General features: G+C 40.2%; 3 protein-coding genes across 6 annotated transcripts in view; 1 reads left to right on the top strand and 2 right to left on the bottom strand.

Moving 5' to 3' along the window:
* The window catches only part of LOC145456510 (uncharacterized), a 487,292-nt gene that overhangs the window by 315,962 nt on the left and 151,088 nt on the right, over positions 1-20,242 (top strand). The window lies entirely within an intron of this gene.
* Positions 1-20,242, bottom strand: part of LOC145456513 (CCR4-NOT transcription complex subunit 6-like) — a 105,295-nt gene that overhangs the window by 20,052 nt on the left and 65,001 nt on the right. The window lies entirely within an intron of this gene.
* On the bottom strand, positions 112-19,787 carry LOC145456522 (uncharacterized). 2 transcript variants are annotated; one of them, XM_080334662.1, is made up of 6 exons: positions 15,137-19,785; positions 13,706-13,787; positions 9,549-9,694; positions 5,935-5,974; positions 5,258-5,379; positions 112-762 (listed from the first exon to the last, which is right to left on the bottom strand). In XM_080334662.1, the coding sequence occupies exons 1-6, from the start codon at positions 15,371-15,373 to the stop codon at positions 490-492; spliced, it is 900 nt and encodes a 299-aa protein (XP_080190788.1). In that variant the 5' UTR covers positions 15,374-19,785; the 3' UTR covers positions 112-489. The 2 variants fall into 2 exon arrangements, with proteins under 2 accessions (XP_080190788.1, XP_080190789.1); XM_080334663.1 differs by lacking the exons at positions 5,258-5,379; positions 5,935-5,974 and having other exon boundaries at positions 15,137-19,787.

Genomic DNA, 20,242 nt, shown 5'->3' with positions numbered 1-20,242 from the left:
TAGGCTACAGTGGATTGCTTTAATCGTAATAATAGAAAGAAGGGGTAACGGGACACTGTGATTAGTGTCATGTCAAGCGTGTAAATGATGTCAACATGAAAAATATAACAAAAAGCATGTAAATATGTGTACGTCATTTGTTCGGTGTCAAATGCCGACACATGAATGGTGCTTTTCCACACAAAATAATGAAGTTATTTAAAAAAAATATATCATCCGAAACAGGCAAAAAGTGTCACAATCCTCCTTCGTCTCTAATATAAATGATTTCGAAACGTGACTCCATTTCATCAGTCTTCCAATCGGTTCGCAGCATCACACAGTTGTATGGCTTCAATTCAATACAGACTTTGGCGTTACGAAACTGTGAATTGCAATCATTTGCTATCCCGGATGAGGTAACGTTATCGACCATTCCCGTGAAACACGTAGTCGATCGCAAACCGATCGGTGGCCGGTATAAGAATTGACTTGCTGGTATATTCTGTACTACTCCCCGATCCAGAAACCACCGAAATAAGTGGCTGCCTCTCGGACGTAAATCTCCGAGTCCCTCGGTTCCACCTCTATCTCCAAAATCTGATCTTTCTCTAACCTCCGAACTCCCGATAAATAGCAGCTTAAAAACCGCGAGTCTTGACCTGCGCTGACGCCGACAGCGCATTTTGACAATAGACTGACTTTAGTTCCCGCCGGCTTTACGGTGGACGCGTACATTGAAACCATCTGTTGTTGACCGCTTGGCACGCGCGAAAATACAACCTGTTTATAGATGGAAAAGGTCAGATCTCAAATATGTCCTTGTGACTTTTGTACTCTATGTAAATAGTCCGGAATTTCGCTTATCAACGCGAATTTTATAATTAGTTTAAGAGTATTTTCAAAATGTCGCTAGCGCATGGCGGTAAATATTAAATTATATTTCAAAGTATCCCCTTGAGCGTTGACGATGATAAAAAATTCGCACCCCCCACCGCCTTATTCCCAAATGAAAACATGGAAACGAGTAACCAATGAATAAAAACATCCAGATCATTGATATGAAACAGGTCGCCAGTAAGTTTGGGCGAAGATAAATTTGAACCGACGTTAAGTATTTGGGCGTATGGTTGTGAGCACGCATTCCAGCGCACGCTCATTGTTACTGTGAAATGGGGTTAGGAAACTGGCGGGGCCTACGAAATTATAGGACCCGGGTCAGGCTACCGTTAGCTTGTGTTAAAGATAGGGTTAAGAATGCAACGTCGGGACGGCTTGGGTCTGGCCCAGGGTGCACTGTCTTAGGGTAATGGATCTCAAACTTACAAGGTCTGCGGCCCACTTTTTGTTTGGAAAATTGTTCCGTGGCCAACCTTGTAGTCCAGCTCGAAACATAGAGGAGTTCTGTTTTGCGATGTAAAAGCGAAAAGCTAACATGCATTGAAGATTGCCAGTAAACTGAGATGAGGATAAATTGGAACAAGGGTTTCATTTCGATACAAAGGGGAAGCGAGTGGCGCAGTTGGTTAAGTGCCAGCGTCACGACACCAATGGTAGTGGTTCGAATCCCAGTTCGGACTAATTACTATGTGTCGGAGGTTCTATGGGCTCCTCATCGCCGACCTCACTGCAGTCGCAGTGCCTTGAAAAAGCCCAGTCCGAGTGGGCCGAGCTATAAGTCGGCAGCAAAAACGAGACGATGATAAAGCGCGCGTGACAGAGACTGCCTGAAGAGAGTGCCTGAGAGAGTGCTAGAACGAACATTCAAGAGACGAAGGAATGCATTTTCATTGTACTGTATAACTTGTAATGCCGTGGAGTACAAAGCCTTGGAACAGGCTATAAGCACCACTGATGTGAATGATAATAATAATAATAATAATAATTTCGCTACAAAAATAGCGCTTGGGTATTGGAGTGAATCTTGGCAAGAGGCCAGTGGCAAATATTCCCTGTAACTGGAGAGCTTTGCGAGCTCTGCAATAGTACGCTCAATCCATTGTTGCGGTGGATTTATCCGATTCCCGGCGCCGTTACGGGTTGCTTTATCGATAAAAAGAAGTCCCGATGAATAATTACATCACATATACTTCCATCCGAGATTGCGTCCGGCCCGATTTGCCCACGTCCGAGCTTACTGAATATCCTACCTTTTTGAACAGAATATGGCACGAATTTGTTAGGCCCCTACCCCAAAAGCGCTGGTTTAGGATGACCCCACTTCTTGGGGCCATCATTTCAACACTACCATTTATATAGAGCAGTGGTTCTCAACCGGGGGTCCGCGGACCCCTAGGGGTCCGCGAAGCAATTTCAGGGGGTCCGCGAGACCTCTAAATTTTTAAAATGTTTGATAACCTAATTTTTATTTTATTTTTTAATTTGAGAAAGCATAAGACTGTTTCGCACCGCAACTGCTAAAACCTCATGACTCATATCATCATAATAATCGTCTGACATGGACTATGGTAGTGTGGAAACTCATTTTCATTGCGAATTTTCGAGTAACCTGCTGATACAAACATATTGCTGTTTAGAGACGTTTTGATGGATTATATAAAAATCTATATATGTGAAGATAGTAACGTCTATCAGGGTGACTTCGTACTGTCTGCGAAACCTTCTCGATTTGAAGTTATCAGTCTCATCAAATAAGTGAACAGTCGTTTGAAATAAAAAAAATCCGAAGTATTTCCATAATTTGTGTCAATGCAGGGAACAGCTTCTTGGAGGTACAGAACTTTAATATACAATTGAATAATATAATCATATTGAAATGGACCCGAATATTTTCGGCTGACACTCGTCATAAATCGGACAATGATATACCTTCTAAATGTCGGCTATCAGATTTGGCGCATTCTTATTGCGGATGCCCTATCGACAAAGCTGATTTTTTCATGAAAAAGGACTAAGGAGTGTCTCGTTGCTATCAAAGCATTACGCTCCAACCCTGAAATTAATATCACCAGTTATATTGGTATGCAGCCTTGTCTTGTTAATGTTCAATTGTTCATGGTCGGAAATGTTTGCTCGTAAATTTATATGTAAACCCGAACAGAACAAGTCGTTTCATGACAGTATTTTTCTGGTTAGAAAACTTGGATCCATTCTTTGGAGCATAAAATTTGTAGATTAGGATTTCACTTTGACGGTAGAAACTCTCTGCGGGCCGATCAAAATGCCGTTGCGGGCCGAATCCGGCCCGCGGTCCGCGTGTTTCCCGTCCCTGCGCTATAGATGCTGGACGTAATATGATCATAAAATATGTGTTTCTTCATTTTGGTGCCATAAATGTTGCGATCACACCAAAAGTATCGTCGGAAGCGTTATGCGTTAATATTGCATTAGCCTCCATCTATCTTTGTGGAAATGGTTTTCCGCACTCCTCGTTCATATCAAAACGAAGACGTAGATTTTCAAGACACGACCACTTACTTCAAGAAATACAGCAGCAAATTAGCTTTGAAATGATAAAAGTCTACCAATTTCTACATAAATAGTATGATATTATCTTCAACAAAAATCATTATTTTGCTGTGTATCACAAGCCTACACTTCATATTTGCACAAGACAGATGAAGGTTGCACCATAAGAGAGCTAAAATTGACCTAAACCTTGAGGGGGTCCGCGAGGGTCCGTGACGGTCAAAAGGGGTCCGCGAAGCCAAAAAGGTTGAGAACCACTGATATAGAGCATGGGTGTCAAACTCAATTTACGTCGCGGGCTGGATTCGCACCTTTTGATAGCTTGCCGGTCGGGCCAGTGAAACGATTCTAAAATGTTACCTTCCAACTCTCACCTTTGTTATTTACAGGAATGCTATATTATCAAGCCTTTACAATTACATAATAGTCCCATGCAATATAATACGAATCAAAGGGGCTCGATTCTAGCAATATCTTTATTCACAAACAACGGATTTGACAAAAATGTAACGATGATTGGCCAATTGAATACAATTAAAAACCGCTAAATCTGTGGTTCCAAGTTCACATATTTCTATGCTCTTTTTGTGATGGGGCGTTTTCCCTGCGTATGAGTTGTGAGGAAGACTAGAAATTTAATGGGAACGCCGTGCTTTGAATCAGAAGTTGTACAGCATCGCGACTGCCGATGTTTCAATTGCGGTTTTGTAACTATTATATCCTCCATGTAACTTACATACAGCAGTTTCAAATCTGCAGTTTCGCCTGGGCCAATAACAGCTGCCGTCGGATAGGTTTGAAGCTGTCTAAATGCGGTCTTACGAATGCCCCCTGAAGAGTGTCAGCTTGAAAAGCTTCGGGATTCAATATATTTATGCAAATCATTACTAAAAAGGTCTATGAATAGTTGGACATGTTCAACATTTGCTGTCTTGGTGGATTATTTACGTGAATGTATTTCTTGCATAAATCTCATCTTTTGTTAGAAATGTGCTGGATAACGCAAGCACTTTTACATTTACTCCAGAATTGCTTCACGGGCAGGATGCGTTTGTTTGACACCCCATATATAAAGGATACACAATCATACGCAAACGCTCTTCCCGTAGCGAGCTAATATCGTCATCACGTGATTCACGAATGCCCAACGGTGAGCGCGAGACATATTTATTTGTTGCTATCGCCTTACGACGCACCCAAACCGCAAGTATAATAATGTTTAGCCAAAATTATTGAGTTATTCAATTTTGATGAATGGGTTTAGTTAATAATATTGGTTAGTGCATTACAATGGAAGAGCTGATTCAGGCGGTATCTTCAAAAATGTAGATTGTAAGGCACGTAATTATACGTCCTGATCCAAGGCAGGTTCATGTCGCAAGGTTAAGACTATTCATGATGTTATCGCAGATTTGCCTATTGCGGCCCTTTTGTATTATTTACTTTTTCCAAGCATGTTATTTCTTGACTTCCTGTAAATATTGTCGTCCCTCAAAAGAATTGGAATTGCTCATATACGAACCAATTACATTGTTGAAGCATGTTATTTCGTGACTTCCGGTAAATATTTTCGCTGCTCAAAGGATATTGGAATTTTTCACACGAAGCAGACCATACTAAGAACAACTCTCTTTGTGAGACGCACGCGATCCCAAATTGTCATAGCATGGCGTGATGCATTATTCAATGCTTCTAATTCATCAATATTGATAAATCAAGAATAAAAATAAAACATTTGTCAAAGAGCTATATCTTATACCCAAAAGAACCAAATATATGGCTCACGACCCATAGGTTCTCGTCCACTGGGTTAGAGGATTAGGAAGTTTCGGTACGGCAGAAAACTCACATTTGCGTATATGAAGTATACCCCTGACTTCAGTATTCGCATGTTGCTCGAATCAAAATTGATCGCGGTAGACCCGGCTTCGGCAGAATTTCTCCACGATCTGATGACGCGATCAAATCCGACTGAAATGACGCAGGATTGAATGGGTATTGTAAAGAAAAAATTAATGAATGTACGCGATGTTGGCTTTCTCGGTTAGACCGCTGATTTACCGGTGGATAAATTACAAAACGGACGCAATGACCAGATATTGAGAGGGAATTAAGTTCAAGGTTATTTCAATGCACACAATATTTAGTAGGTATTCTGTATTCGGTATATTACACGCCTAAATCGCAGTGGTGAACAGTGAACAGTGAAGATACAATTCCACCATTTTCGAATGCTTCACACGACTTACTAGAGTGGTTTTGTCATCAGAGTAAACTTCATTCAAATTATTCAAATCCCTTATTTTCTATACTTGTAGACTACACGGAAATTCGATCTGCTTTGGTGGTATCACTTTACTCGTGTGAAATTTGAAAGTGTTTCAATATTACAGTATTAATGACTATACTGTACTTTGTGATTGACTTCATCTGCAACACCGATTATTATCAAAATAGATTAACGCGATTCAATAACGATCACACGGGACACCGTCTGTTTTACCGACATGAAATATAGTTCCATACCGTTTGAGCTTGATGCTTCCAAATGAAAGGCAGATGTTACCTGCAAACAACAATCGAACACAGAGTTTATGTGAGTTTCCAAATAGTCCATTATTATGGTGGGGAAAATAGAGTACCGGTATATAGCCGATTCCATCTATTCCGATTCTTATATTTGAGTAATCCAGTTAATTATCTGACACATAGGTGATTTTTCGATCTATTCAATTTGATACCGTTTAAAGCCGACACAACAAATAATGCTAAATAGGTATTCACAAAGAAACATTGTAAATTCGGAAACTTATGTCACTCCTCGTCATACCTAATGCTAGACATTCGATAAACATCAACAGAATATTATAAAGAGCGGCACATAACTCAAAATACAATTGACTAATGTATTCATGTTGAACTAAACGCGAATATTTTCGGCTGGCACTCGTCAGGGTAATCGTCCGCAACTATTAAAGAATTGAAAGGAACATTGTATATCAGGGGCGTAGAACATACGGGCCGCCAGTCGATTTCATCCACCCCGCGAAGCAATTCTGAGTAGCTTGAAAATGACTTGTCACTTTGTCATATTTTGGTAGGAAATACTTCCTGTTCAAGGTGATCATTTAGGACACATTATAAACACTCGACTGCGACGTTGCGGTTTCACTATAGTCGCCATTAGGAATAAGTAGCTCCCGTTGAAGGCCAATATCTCGAAGGCAAAAAAGTACACAGTGTGAGGTTAGGGTTATATATGTGTAAGAATAAATCAAAAAGTAGCAATTTACAGAATGCGGATGCCACAAATGCGGAACCTTTATATGCGGGTTAATATATCAGTTTCACAATATCAAATTTCTTTGATCGCACTGTTGTGTTACTTCCGACTTGACAGGTCCCCGGCCGTCAGACAAACACGAATCGCAACTAAAATAGTAAATGTCTGCTTTTACCAAAAAATCTATTGATATTCCTACAGCGCATAGGCAGGGTTAACGGCAGATAACGATTGAAACCAAGAGAGCATAGAAATATGACTTCATATATCGTAGTTAGCGCCACTGTTTTGACGGTTCATGACTGCCAATCATTGTATTTTGCCAATTCCAACGTTTGCGAATTGTTCACCTATTGAAGTGGAGAATAAGGATATGAGATAACATTTAGGAAATAGTTGACTGGTCCGGCCCGTGAGTGATCTCAAGGTTCGAATCCGGTCCGCGACGCAATTTGAGTTTGACACCCCTGTTCATCATCGTCATTGGTTTATTAGCAATTTTATCAGTTCAATACACCACAAAAAATGCGATACAATGCAAAGACAGGAATATGTCGAAGGGGCTAGGAGACACCCTCGAAGGGGCTAGGAAACACCCTCGAAGGGACTAGAAGACACCCACCTTGGCCTAGGCGATGTAAAGAGGAGGCATGCACACTGAATGAAAGTAAAGAAGATAGTATAGAAAAAGGAAGCGACAAGAAATAGGATGGCATGTCATGGGAAGCGAGGTCGATAGGTCAGTCGTGGTCCGGTAATCTTGAGGATGGGCTGTATTTATAATTGCTTGTATTTCGACTTGAATGTGGACATGCTCGTCGACTGCCGGATGGCCGGCGGGATACTGTTCCACACATCAGGTCAGGCATATTTGATAGAGCGATGATATTTTCGGTCGATCATATGATATTTGGACGACGTGGACGCGCGTGTGTTGTACTTGTGCGCTTTTGATTCCGAGGTAAAGAAGTCATTGAAATATTCGGGGAAACGACCGCAGTGAAACTGATACATAAACTTGACGATTTCTAGTTTCCGCATATCTTCTATGTTTAGGACGCCGAATCTCTTCAGCAGCGACTTATTGAATGGGCAGCCAGGCCCCTTTGGGGCCCTAGCTATGATTCGGAGTACTTTATGCTGTAGTTGCTGCAGTGGCTTTAGTGCAGTTTTACTGGCAGCCCCCCAACAGAGGATGTCATAATGTCACTTCGATTGGATTAAGGATTTAAAGAGTATCAGAAGAACCCATGCTGGCATGAAGCACGTAAGGCTGTAGAACAGGCCGCACTTCGGTGATAATTTAGTTTCTAGGGACTGGATATGACTCTTCCAGGACATGTTCGAGTCCAGTAAAACCCCGAGATATTTGGCATTATCTGTGTTGGAAACGGGCTGACCAGCGATATTAACCGTTAGGTAATTTCTTGAATTTACTGTCAGCAATTGGGATTTCGAGGCGTTATGCAAAGGTTGTTCTGGGCCGTCCACTCGTGGACTTTAGGCATTTGGTCACCAGTCAGGGCATCCAGCTCTGCCGTCGAAGATGCGGAAGAGAGGAGGTGAGTATCATCAGCGAACAGTGTGGTGTTCAATGAGGAGGTTTCAAAAATGTCGTCGACATACAAGGTGAAGAGGACCGGTACACGTACTGAGCCTCGGGGAACGCCACAGGTCACCAGGTGAGGAGAGGACAAGGTGTTTGAGATCGCAACCATTTGTTGGCGTCCAGTGAGGTAACTTTTCATGAGTTCAAGTTGTTGGCCCCAAAGTCCGTAACGCGCCATTGTTGTATGTCATTATTCGTATCACAAAAGACGACGTCACCGCCATGAAAATTCAAGTAATTCATAAATTCATAAAAGTCAACTCCAAGGTATATAAATGGAAGAATGATTGATGATATATAATGTTGTTTTCGATTATCTGCTTCATCAGGTTCTGTCGATTACCCCTGACGAGTATCAGCCGAAAATATTCCCGTTTATTTCAATATGAATATATTACTCCATCGAATACAATGATGTAACGTCATATGCCTAAATAATATTTAGTCCAAAGCAGAGAAGAGTATAGGTTTGCAAATGCGGATTTTGCTTCGGGTTGCTTCGATATTTATTTGTCCGTGTCCAAATTTAAATCCTAAACCCGTTTTGCAATGTAGGAATTGAATTCGTATCCAGAGTGAAACAATTTGTTTGAAACTAGCATCGCAATTCGAGATGGGAATCCATGTTTCAATCCCAGCATCAGGCCGGTAAGGTATAAACCGAAATCCAATCTTGTATATAGACTAAATTGAAATCGGCTAGCATAATCTCCGGTCGCAAGCGACGAATTGCGATCAACGTGACCTTGGTATACTTATATAAGGAGCACGCTCATTGCTCAGTCGTAACACCCTGTGCACAGACCACGTCTGCGTATCTTTTTCAGTCTGGGTCCAGCTTAAATTACTTTTATGAGTCCTAGGCATGCAATAAACCGTATGCTACCAACACTGTCTGGAGACGGCGAGATAGCGCAGTGGTATAATCCACAGCTACAAAACCAATGGGTTGAAGGTTCGAGTATGACCGAGGTCGACTCCGGAATTCCTACTGAATTGTTGGAGGTATATCTAGGCTCCTCCTCGTCATCTCATTGTCTTACAAAAAGCCTAGAAGTGGGTCGCGCTACAAGTCGACAGGTACGAATTCAAAAATGAGGAATATCGACCTGACCATAGTAGTCGACAAACCCCACGAATACCAAAACAACAACAACTCAACACTGCGTGAAGCGTGATGCTACATGAATCTAATGTTCGTCACTGCTCAGATCAGGAAATAAATCACGCACGCTTACAGATACTTACGTTGCGTGATAATGAAAGTGCCTTCGCTGACTTTCCACGTTTCCGATGCCGTCTTTTATTTGATCGCAAGCGTGTTTTCTTTCGCCTGCGGTTGCTCGGTGAGACATTTCTCGATTCTGACATTGCCGAGTTTTCTGGAATCGCGTCTGGAAATGAACAGTTCATTTCACACAGCGGCATACTATATTTTCTTGCACAAGTTGTCTGCATTTATATCGATATCGACCCTCTTGCAACGCGCTGTCTCTGTCTATGGACTTTCTGTGTAGTTGTCAATAAGTAAACTCATGAATGACTGTACCGGTGCTTTCAAACTTTATATGATCGTGGTCCGCTTTATTTCAAAAATCTTCCGTGGTCAACCGCTTAGTAGGCTACTGCTCGAAACATCGAAAGAAGCGTCCTTTTGTGGTGTACTAGTTAACAGCTAGCAAACTGGGACGAAGATAAATTGGAACAGAACGTTTTCATTTCTATACCACACAACTATAGTGTTCGGGTTTGTGGGTTTACTATGATGGAATGATAGCGATGCAAAAAAGGGTCAACTGTAAATAACTTCTGATAATAATGAAGTAAACTGGTTGTGCGGCGGAAATGTGACGAAAGGTTTACTTGCCAAGCGGGTGCATCTGAGGTGTTTTCGTGAACTATGAGTGTTGAAACGCGGGAGCTTTTAAGCCAATGACACTACCGATATATGTCATTCTTAACCGCAATTATTGCTGGTTTTGTAGAAAGACTATGCCGCTATACGTATAGGTAACTAACCTACGGATAGATGTTAAAAAAACGGATACCGCTAACAAATTCTGGTCGTTTCGGAAACAGCTATCATACACTTTAAGCCAGTGGTTATCAACCTTTTTGTCACCGCGGACCCCCTGTGGACCCTCACGGACCCCGCGGACCCCCAAGTTGATTTTTCAAATTTAGCGATATTATCGTCCAACTGCCATCGTTCTTGTGTAAATATAACTGTATACTAGTTACAAACGGCAACGAAATGACTTTTCTTGATAATAACATCATACTATTTATGTAGAAATTAGGTAGACTTATATTATTTCAAAGCGAATTCTGCGTCTGCAGCTGAATTTCTGTAATATGTGGTCGTGTCTTGAAATTCCGCGCCTTCGATTCGATACGAACGACTGCCGAGAATCCATTTCCACTAAGATAGGTGGTGGCGAATGTCATAATAACGGGAAACGCTTCCAATAACACCTTTAATTGTAATCACAACATATGGCGATAGCACCACTGCAGGGAAACAGATTTTTTTATGAACATATAGCGTCCAGCCTAGTCATTGCTATCTAGGAGCTCGTCTTGAAGTTATTCTGGAATAGCGGTTATGTATGTCACAGGTGAAAATGGATTTTAAAAAACATTTCGAAGTCACCTCGATCTTACTACTCCAACTCCAACTATTTTTCCACATACCCAAACAAAACAACGCTAAACATCAATATGTTTGTATCGGTAGGCTATCGGAAATTAAAATAAGTTATCACTGTAGAATATCTCATCTAACACGGCCATTTTGTTGATGTGAGTCAAAACCACTGCTTTAAGCCAGACACCCCCCTTTACGAGTGTGAAAAATTTAGCGCCCTCCTTATCGCCATATGAAAATGTGCCACCAGAATGAAAGCAACCCCGACAGATAGTTTGATGGTATGGAAGGTTAAGACTGATGATGAGATAATTATTAGATATGAAATTTGGACTATACACAGAGTAATGATTATGAATGGATGTAATTTTTTTTTCTTGACCGCAGCATTGCGCCCCCAGTTAAAGAAACACTGCTCTATGCGAAAAGAGTGTGTGTGCGGTATTCAAACCGATAGAGTCGAAAAGGGTGTTACACGAAAACAGATCCTAACTCAGAATTCTATCGCAGGCGTAAACCCAGCGTGCGTGCATAATGAGGATTCCAATTTTGTACTCTATTTATACCGCGGTATAAGTCTGAGGCAGGTCCATGGTTTCGTGTGCCATGGATGCATATTCACACCCCTATATATCAGGGGTGGAACAGGGTTGAAAATCCACACTCGTTTCGCTAAGAATGTATGTTATAACGTGAAAGAAGCATCAAATTTAATACAGCTGGTCTTACACGAAACTTACTGCCGGCGACTTCGTACAATATAAATGAGGATCTAATCACCGGAACTACCCTGAAATAGTCCTCAAAGTCAGAAATCGACATTGTTTCAAACAATCGAATGCCGCAATACAGTGTTCCAGTTCTTGTACAGCAATGGTTAATCAGCCCTTTTCTTCCTTCGTACCACCTCGAGGTTCTGTGATGTTGTTGGGTACTATCAAATTAACCAAAAACTCACCTTTACTCCAACTGTATATAGGATTATTAACATGGACGGATTAGCAAATAAGTCGGCGTGGAAATTTCGAAAAAAATGCAAGCTCATCTAGATTTTAGGCGGAGTGCAACTTAATAGGATAACGTATTGTAAAGTATTGAACTATTTAACGCATTCGATGAAGACATTTCTTACATTGGAAAACACTGCGTCAACGGTTTGTGAAAGCTGTAACTTCACTTCGAAAGTAATGCATTCCCTGGTTACAACCTGAAATGACTTCGTCGCGTACCACCAGCATAGTGGCAAGTAGCATGCGTACCATATGTTGAGGTGAGAACCACTGTTGTAAAGTGTTCTCTTCTTATTCGGCGCAATGTCGATTTCCAACGTTACGGGAAATTTCGGAGGAGGAGTTACAGTGACCTAACCAGATTCTAATTTATACCATCGCAATCATCGTCACAGTAGTTTTCGTTTACGAAAAGTTTTATTAAGTTGAATATATATGTATCATTTTTTCTGAGTCCACTTTAGGCTGTATGCAAAGATTGCTAATAGGATTTACGAGCAGGAACAATAGGTGATAGTTTAGAAATATAATGAGATACTTTGCGCGATGTTTGGCTAGTCGGTTGTTTAATTCGGATCCACACTAGGCCTCTATAGATATTGAAGATCGGATAGCGGTGCAGGGTACATACAAACCTAGTTGTAAAAATACCGTGCACGCGCAAACATGATTTATTGACAATAGACGTATGAGGTCAACGCCGCCTATAGTCTTCGTGGAGCATTTCAATGAATGGTCGTCGCCAACATAGAATTTCACTGATAGAAAGTAGCATTCGTTCTGCCCAGTAAGTAACATTTTCAGCAGCCTATACAAATATTCAGAGACTCATGTCGCCTTAGTATAGTTAATATATAGCATAGAATCAAGTTTTACGCCGCCTAGCCTATATACTTATACAATATACATTTGCACCTGCACCGAGAGAGCATTTCAAACTAGTGAAACTGAAAATATTTTGTGACTTGAAAATGAAACGAAGTCAGAAAATTTTAAATTACTTCAGACTTGAAGGCAATGACGTGATTCCAACGCTACTTCCAACCTTAACCGTATGATCGCGGACAAGCTATAAAATGGAGTAAATTGTACAGCAGTAATCACGCTGGACATCGGATAACTTAGTTCAAAGCTACAGCAGGACGCGCGTGACAGCTGTTATCAGCTACATCACTCAACAATATACAAACCCAGTTGCGAAAAGTAACCTTCAAGAAAAATATTTGAGCATATATATGAAAGCATTGACAGCAAATAAGAGATATTAGGGTAAGCTGGTCTTTGCCCAAACGCGACAACAAGTTTCTGTCCTAGTTACCTATTTTTTCCTAAAGTATAATGAATATTCGCCATGAACACATACAAGATACTTCTTATACATGTGAAGGAATTGACATTGGTAAACTTCATTTTGCCATTCTCAGTACGTCGTTTTGGCTAAATGTTAGGGAGTGTGAGAATATATCATGTTATTATAGATCGATCGATTTGGTGTCAATATTAACACTAGCGCATTCACAATATGATGATCACTCCAAAAGTACGCTAAACAGTAATCATACAATAAAATTCCGAGCAAACACTTGAGATAAGCTATTAAGATAAGCCATAATCCAAAGAAGAACTGTGCATTTTATGAGTACGCTGTATGTACCTTATAACACATTATACTCGGGACATTTCAATGTATTGATTGGTACGTGTCCACAGTGAAAACATCGTAATTGCTTTTGCGATTTAAGTTTTACCTGAAGCATCGCGTTTCGTTCGTCTTCCTCTTGAGTCGGTTTGTATGTGAGCAACACCATCTTCTCTTTCCACGGTTTTACCCTTCAAATTTGAGATGTTGAGTTTGCATGAAATTAACCACACCAGAATGATCCCGTATACTGGGTCACCTCACAATATAAATATTAGTATTGCAATTTAATAACAGTTACGCCCAAAGTACATTAGTGTTATATCACACATAGTGAAACAAGACTAACAAAACCGCTGTTTGGAGGGCGCGTATAACCCGTTTATGTTTGATCGACGAGTTGTTGCGCTACCTAATAGAGGGGTGTGCTACACTGCTACAGGTACAAGACTGTTACAAAATTCATTGAATATCTCGAGATATTGTACCTTCGTCTAAATAATTAGTATTTAGCTTGCTAGATTCACATAGTAGCCATGAAAAGCAAATATCGATGCATTGAAAACAATACACCCACATGGTTCGTTCTGATTTCCTAAGATAGCCTACAATGGCGCGACAAAAGGTATTTTCAAATATTGACTATCGCTTGGGAAACAAAATTCCTTATATTTACCTGCCAGACTTGGACAACTAGATAATGTTGCAACTTGCAATGTTCTATATTTAATTCTAATCTTATTTCTGGTTTTGCTGAAAATGCTACGAGAGAGCTGTATAGTGCAAAACGAGACAGGTTTGCTTTACAGATATTCGCTATTCTCGTCTATAGGAAGGAACTATGATTTGAGATCAACTGGCCGTGATTCCACGTCCCAGGTATGGCGGATTCAGTAATTTTAATCCTACTCTAATTTGAAAATAAAACTGTGTAGCTATAATTTTAATTCAATTTTAATTTGAAAATTAATTTGTGCTTGCTCCTATTCCTTGGTGTTATCTCACAAAGTATAGACTAATTTCCAGCGAATCAGAGTGGTGATCTTTTTCGTATATTAGCAAGTTCGTCCTCCGAATGCTACAGACCAGTCTCAAGATGAAAGCGCATGAAAAACATGAATTTCACTAGGTATGCCTGGATGTTTTTCCACGGCGAAGTGACGAAATGTGCGAACTAAATACTATATTCTTTGAAATTTCAAATTGTGTTAACTTCTAACAAGTTCTGGCGCGCAACCTTTTTAGGCAACGTAACCAAATATCTTTCGGTGTTCAATGAAATTTGGGAAAAGGTTTTTAATTTTTTTGAAATGCCATATTACGACTATCATGCCGTTTTATTGAGAAAAACGGTGTACCACTTGCGGAAGCGTTGGATCCAATTATCCTTTAGAGACCATACGCCTGACAGTATCCCATGGAGTCCAAGAAACAATTTCTTAGACTTATAAGACGTATATAAATGCGCATTTCGTTCCGAATCAAAGCTGCACTCTTATGAATTCTGGAATAGCGAGGTTTCCAAAACAAACAAGCTTACCCTATTTGCTTCAGAAGGCGCATCGTTTCTAGCCATCGCCATCGCCACTCGTGCTTTGAAAAATTGCATGTTTGTCGAATCTGGGGCCACTTTAACAGCTGCACTGTGATTTTCCTTTCGCACATCGCCAATCTGAGACCGGAATATCCAATCACAGCCGACCAAGCAAGTCACAAATAGCGACAGAAACGATACAAAGATGGCGAAACGGAATCGTGAGTTACGGGAACAATGCATATTATACACTCAGCTTATTATACAGATCTACGTATTTAGTATTTAGTGACCTTACAAAGAAAACAATTTCGTGAATAGAGGTTATAAAACATATTCAAACATTTTGACACATTGCTCAATAAATAGCGAAATAAACAGTGTTGGTGTTTCTACGCGCCACTCGAAATGATCGTGTGGCGACTGCAGCGCCCTGTTTAGATCCTGCTGAGAACAAATTCCTGTCCAAATCCACCACGACATTTTTAATGCACGTAGGCTACGTACAATTACAGTAAGAACAAGACTGTGGTACATAAAATTAACCATGGTGCGAACTTTTGCAAGGTTCAGGTTCGTGTGAACGCGAATCTTTCTGAAAGGTTCCGTGAAGACAAGCCACTGACGTCGCCCGATGTAATATTGCAAATTCCAACAACTGCTATTCGTGAAGTAATATATCAATGTACAGTTGCACACGATACCTAACGACATCTCGTGCCACATTATGCCATAATGATGAAGTACGGGTTAACTTTTTAAGCATAACCAAATGTATCAACAGGAACAATCATATGCTATAATAGTTCCATACAATCAATATCTAACAATTTTTGCTAACAATTTCGACGAGGACTCGCAAGGTAATATAAATGTATACAATGTATGCAATGTATGCATGTATGTATGTATTTATGTATGCAATGTATGTATATTGTATACAATGTATTCTCAAGGCTACACTGACACCTCTTTCTATATTTGCGCTTGATACTATCTCAAAAACAAGTTATGCAGTAGCCAACACCAAATCGGGCAGATTTGTTTTTTATGATGCAATTAACATATCAACTCATAATAGATCCCGTACGCCTGATAGATTAGACTTCGATGCATTCTTTATAGAAATTTCGTTGATGTCGATAATTGATTGGTTGACAAAGCAAAATTCGCTGACTATTGCATGACGTGTGTTTCGTTCTTGCTATTGTGTGATTGCGGTCAAAGCTCACATCAGAGACGGAAAGCTGAAGATTCCGAGCAAAGTTTCCTACAAATAATTTTTGAAATTGGCACGGTGCATGCTCGTTTAGTGCTGAATTTCTTTAGGAGATGCCAGCGCCACGCTAAAGATTTTACTGTCGTCAGGTACTTTGACGATGGAAATGCGATACGACCTTCAGGTCAGGTCATTTTGTCTGCACCACCATTATATGCTCCTCATGCTAACCGCGGATACTGAGTGCCAAGCGCCTAGTCTTTGGTGTGATATATAGATCAGATAGATCATTTATTAGATTCGACTGACCAGGAAAATATGAAATATTCAAATAATCGGTATGGACATGGAGGGGACGATACGATCGGGTGGTCATCTAGTCAATTCATTCCCTAGAATAAATTCTGGCCCGGTCAGGGATTGAACCAACAACCTAAGGACGGGAAAAATTGTAATAAATGAAAAAGGTTCACACTGCAGAACCTACCAAGGTTCGTTTGTGAACGTGAACCTCCAAATTTTAGGCTACTCGGTTAAATAACCTTCTGGTCGAAGAACGAAAATAGAAAACATTTCAGAATACTTAACATTAAAGTGATCCATGAGTTAATCTGTCTATCTGTCTTCTAACAGGTAATGTGCCGCCCCCTATAATTACACATAAAGAAGATTAGTTACATATTAGAAACTAAAACTTGATCAGTCAGGTCGAAAAGCGAATATGCAGCATATATGTCGAACTCATCTAAAAATATTGATGACAATCAAGAACGTACGGACGTACTATACGTACCGCATGACGAAATGCTCAAGTTAAGTCGTATACCTTTACGTTATACTACTTCGTACGCAAATGTCTCCAATCCCCAAGGTATTTTCGAAAATTATTACCCAGTTACATTAGTGGCGGTGCTGCATGCATCTCGGGGTCCATATCTTGCTATAGCACATAAAATCTCTTGTGGTGTGGACTAATAGCATTTGAAACATGTTCTGATATACTTCCTATTTTATGAAACACGGACGTCACAGGACTATAGTTCAAGAATTTGATTTGGCTGACTGTGTGACAGTATATAAATAGATATGATCATAACGTCAAATGTTAAATGTTCTATTTGTATTCATCAAGCCATTAAATTTGTTGTACAGTTCATATTTACTTACCGGTTATGATCGTAAACCCTATTCTAATGAATGGATAAATTACTTTCCCATTATTATAGAACTCATGATGAAATAGCCTAAGCACATTTCCTTTATATTTGATTGATATTCGGAGGGGTCTTTATGATGCGAGAAATCCATTGGCTAATAAATGATACGCAATTCGAGGATTTCCGTATGTTCATGTTCATATTCATTGTTCAACTCAATCCATACTCCAGAGTTAGATTAGGAGTAGACTCTGTAAGCAAATGACATATGCCTGAACTGAAGTCTCCACCTATTAGGCCACTGATATTGGAAATGCGACTTGGGATTTGAGCTATTTTAACAATCGCAGAGTATATATCATAAGAAACGAAGGTTCCGATTGTAAAATCATCATTAAATGTGTAGATTGCATATATCTATTGGAAACTAACTTGCTGTCTTCCAATTGGGGAATGCGGTACGCAATACGTTGTTTCATCTTAAGTGAGCAACTAAGCATCATAAAAATGTTATTTAATAAGCCTACATCACACGTCCTTAGCGGGGAGTAACTTTTAAAAATAATATTATCGTACACGACATGACACAGTCGCATAACAGAAAGTTTTGGAAGAAATCAGCAGTGTGCGCCTACACAGCAAGAGAGCGGTTCTCAAGCTTTCTGACCTTGCGGCAGCTTATCAAAAGGAAAAATCCGCGACACGAGATCGCTGCACTAAGGTTATGACATTTCAGCTAGCATTTCATAGAACTCGCCGAATAAGTTGTTATAACCTATGTAAATAACCGTGTTTATTATATTGCCTGTGCAAATTATTCGACTTGGATCGATAATGTAGATATAGCAATATTGGATGTAGCGAGACTGACCATTGCACAGTACCTGAAACAGTCGAACATTTTTGCTGCACTGTCATCTATATGATTTTCATATAAACTTTTTATTCGACAGGGCGCGTGAGCTCAACATAACCGCAATACTAAAAATATTTACTGATCATCCGAGAAAAGTTATCCCATGTTGCAGAGTTCGCATACTTTCGTGTGGTACATATTTGTAAATCGGTTCTTACCCACATAATGTCCCAATAGTTGCGCTCCCCGAGTAATAAATGCTCGAAACTACTTTTGTAAAAAAATTGGTATACCGCCCGCACATTCTAGTCCGTGACGCACCTGGCCTTACAGACGAAAAGGGGCACTCCTCTTCTCATCAATAACAATACTAATGTAGCAATGATAATAATCCTCGAAGCTCTCACCTTACATTCTAATTCTGAACCGAAATTCAAAACACATCAATCACTCAGTGCAGCCCGGTTAATCGCCGCTCTCGCTGAATTCTCTGGTGGATTTCTATGCTTCTTAACTGTAAGCCTACTTCATGAATACAAAGAAGTGGAGTCCTTGCTCTTTTAGTAAACAAATCACTAAAGTCGATATTGTATGACATTTGTATTGACGAAGTATCGCCTTTGTTTCCTCACCTCTCCATAGAATAAAACATGACGTTGATCTACTTACATGAGCAATGAGTATGACCAATATGCATCATCAGGAGAGCATAACTCACAAACTCGGCACGTATTTGAACAGAGAACTTAAAAGATTCCTATCCGTACATGATCTTCATTTTTCTACCAACGATATGCAGTTGGTCATATTTATTCAGCGTCTGATATGAGATAAGCGTAGCGATTATGGGACTACCGGTACTGCAGTATGCCAAACCAACACAGGAATGAAAGTGTCAGGTTGCATGTATGGACAATGCGTTCTTGCGTAGTCAATGAGCAAGGTGTACTTATAGCCACTCTTGGACAACGTTAAAGTTTATCTGGTTGTTGCAACTGAAGTAGCCTACCATAATGCCCAAGCCAAATCGCAAATTGTAGAATCTCTTGAGCTGCGACACGAAAATACACATACACAACCGACGACATATTTGCAAGCCGTCTCACGACATCCTCTTGCTCAGCTCCGAAACGACTTCAGCATATAAATCGGCTTTTGTTACTCGCCACTGCCGCTACCAAGTACATATCAAATCCGGCGTTATCCACTCACGAGCTGACTATAGGATGCAAGCACATTTTGCAACATCGAATATCTACACCAAGCTTTAAAGTAGAGCTTCATTGAGATATCTCACCTGTGATAGACAAGCAAACTTCGCGAATAACAGCTTATTTGTGATCAAGGAGGCTTATATGCCAGACAGGCAACAAGCGTTTTTGGGTTTTGCAAGGCAATCATAATATACACAATCACTACACACTATAACTTAGCGCGAGTAATGCCGAGCAAAGGTATGCAAATCGCCGAGGCCACGCGACTATTTATAGTATCGACATCGCAAACAATACTGTATTCAATGATACAGCGTAAAGATACGAATTCCATGGTAGATGATTAACAAAGGCTCCAAATTACCCCGTCCTAAAGCCGCCTGCTAAGGCTGAAGCGAGCGGCATTGTAGTAGCCGATAGAGTTACCCGTCGACAGCTAATATTCCTTGTGGCACGTGTGTGAATGTAACTGTATGTATAATGATGGAAAGTGTCCACAATAAGAAAGAAAATTTCCAATTTGATGAAGTGGCCGTAATGTATATTCGAAACTGAATGTAGAATCTCCGAAAATTTTGAAATTCACTATTATCCCTTTTGGGTAAATTGTGCAAGGTTATAGACCGACTCCAACCCTGGATAAATACCCAGGGCTGACTTTAGTTG

Source organism: Botryllus schlosseri, chromosome 14 (assembly GCF_051294905.1).
Source record: "Botryllus schlosseri isolate E-star chromosome 14, Bs_hap1, whole genome shotgun sequence".
In the NCBI taxonomy this organism is placed as follows: Eukaryota; Metazoa; Chordata; class Ascidiacea; order Stolidobranchia; family Styelidae; genus Botryllus; species Botryllus schlosseri.
This window is presented reverse-complemented; position numbering and strand designations above follow the sequence as displayed.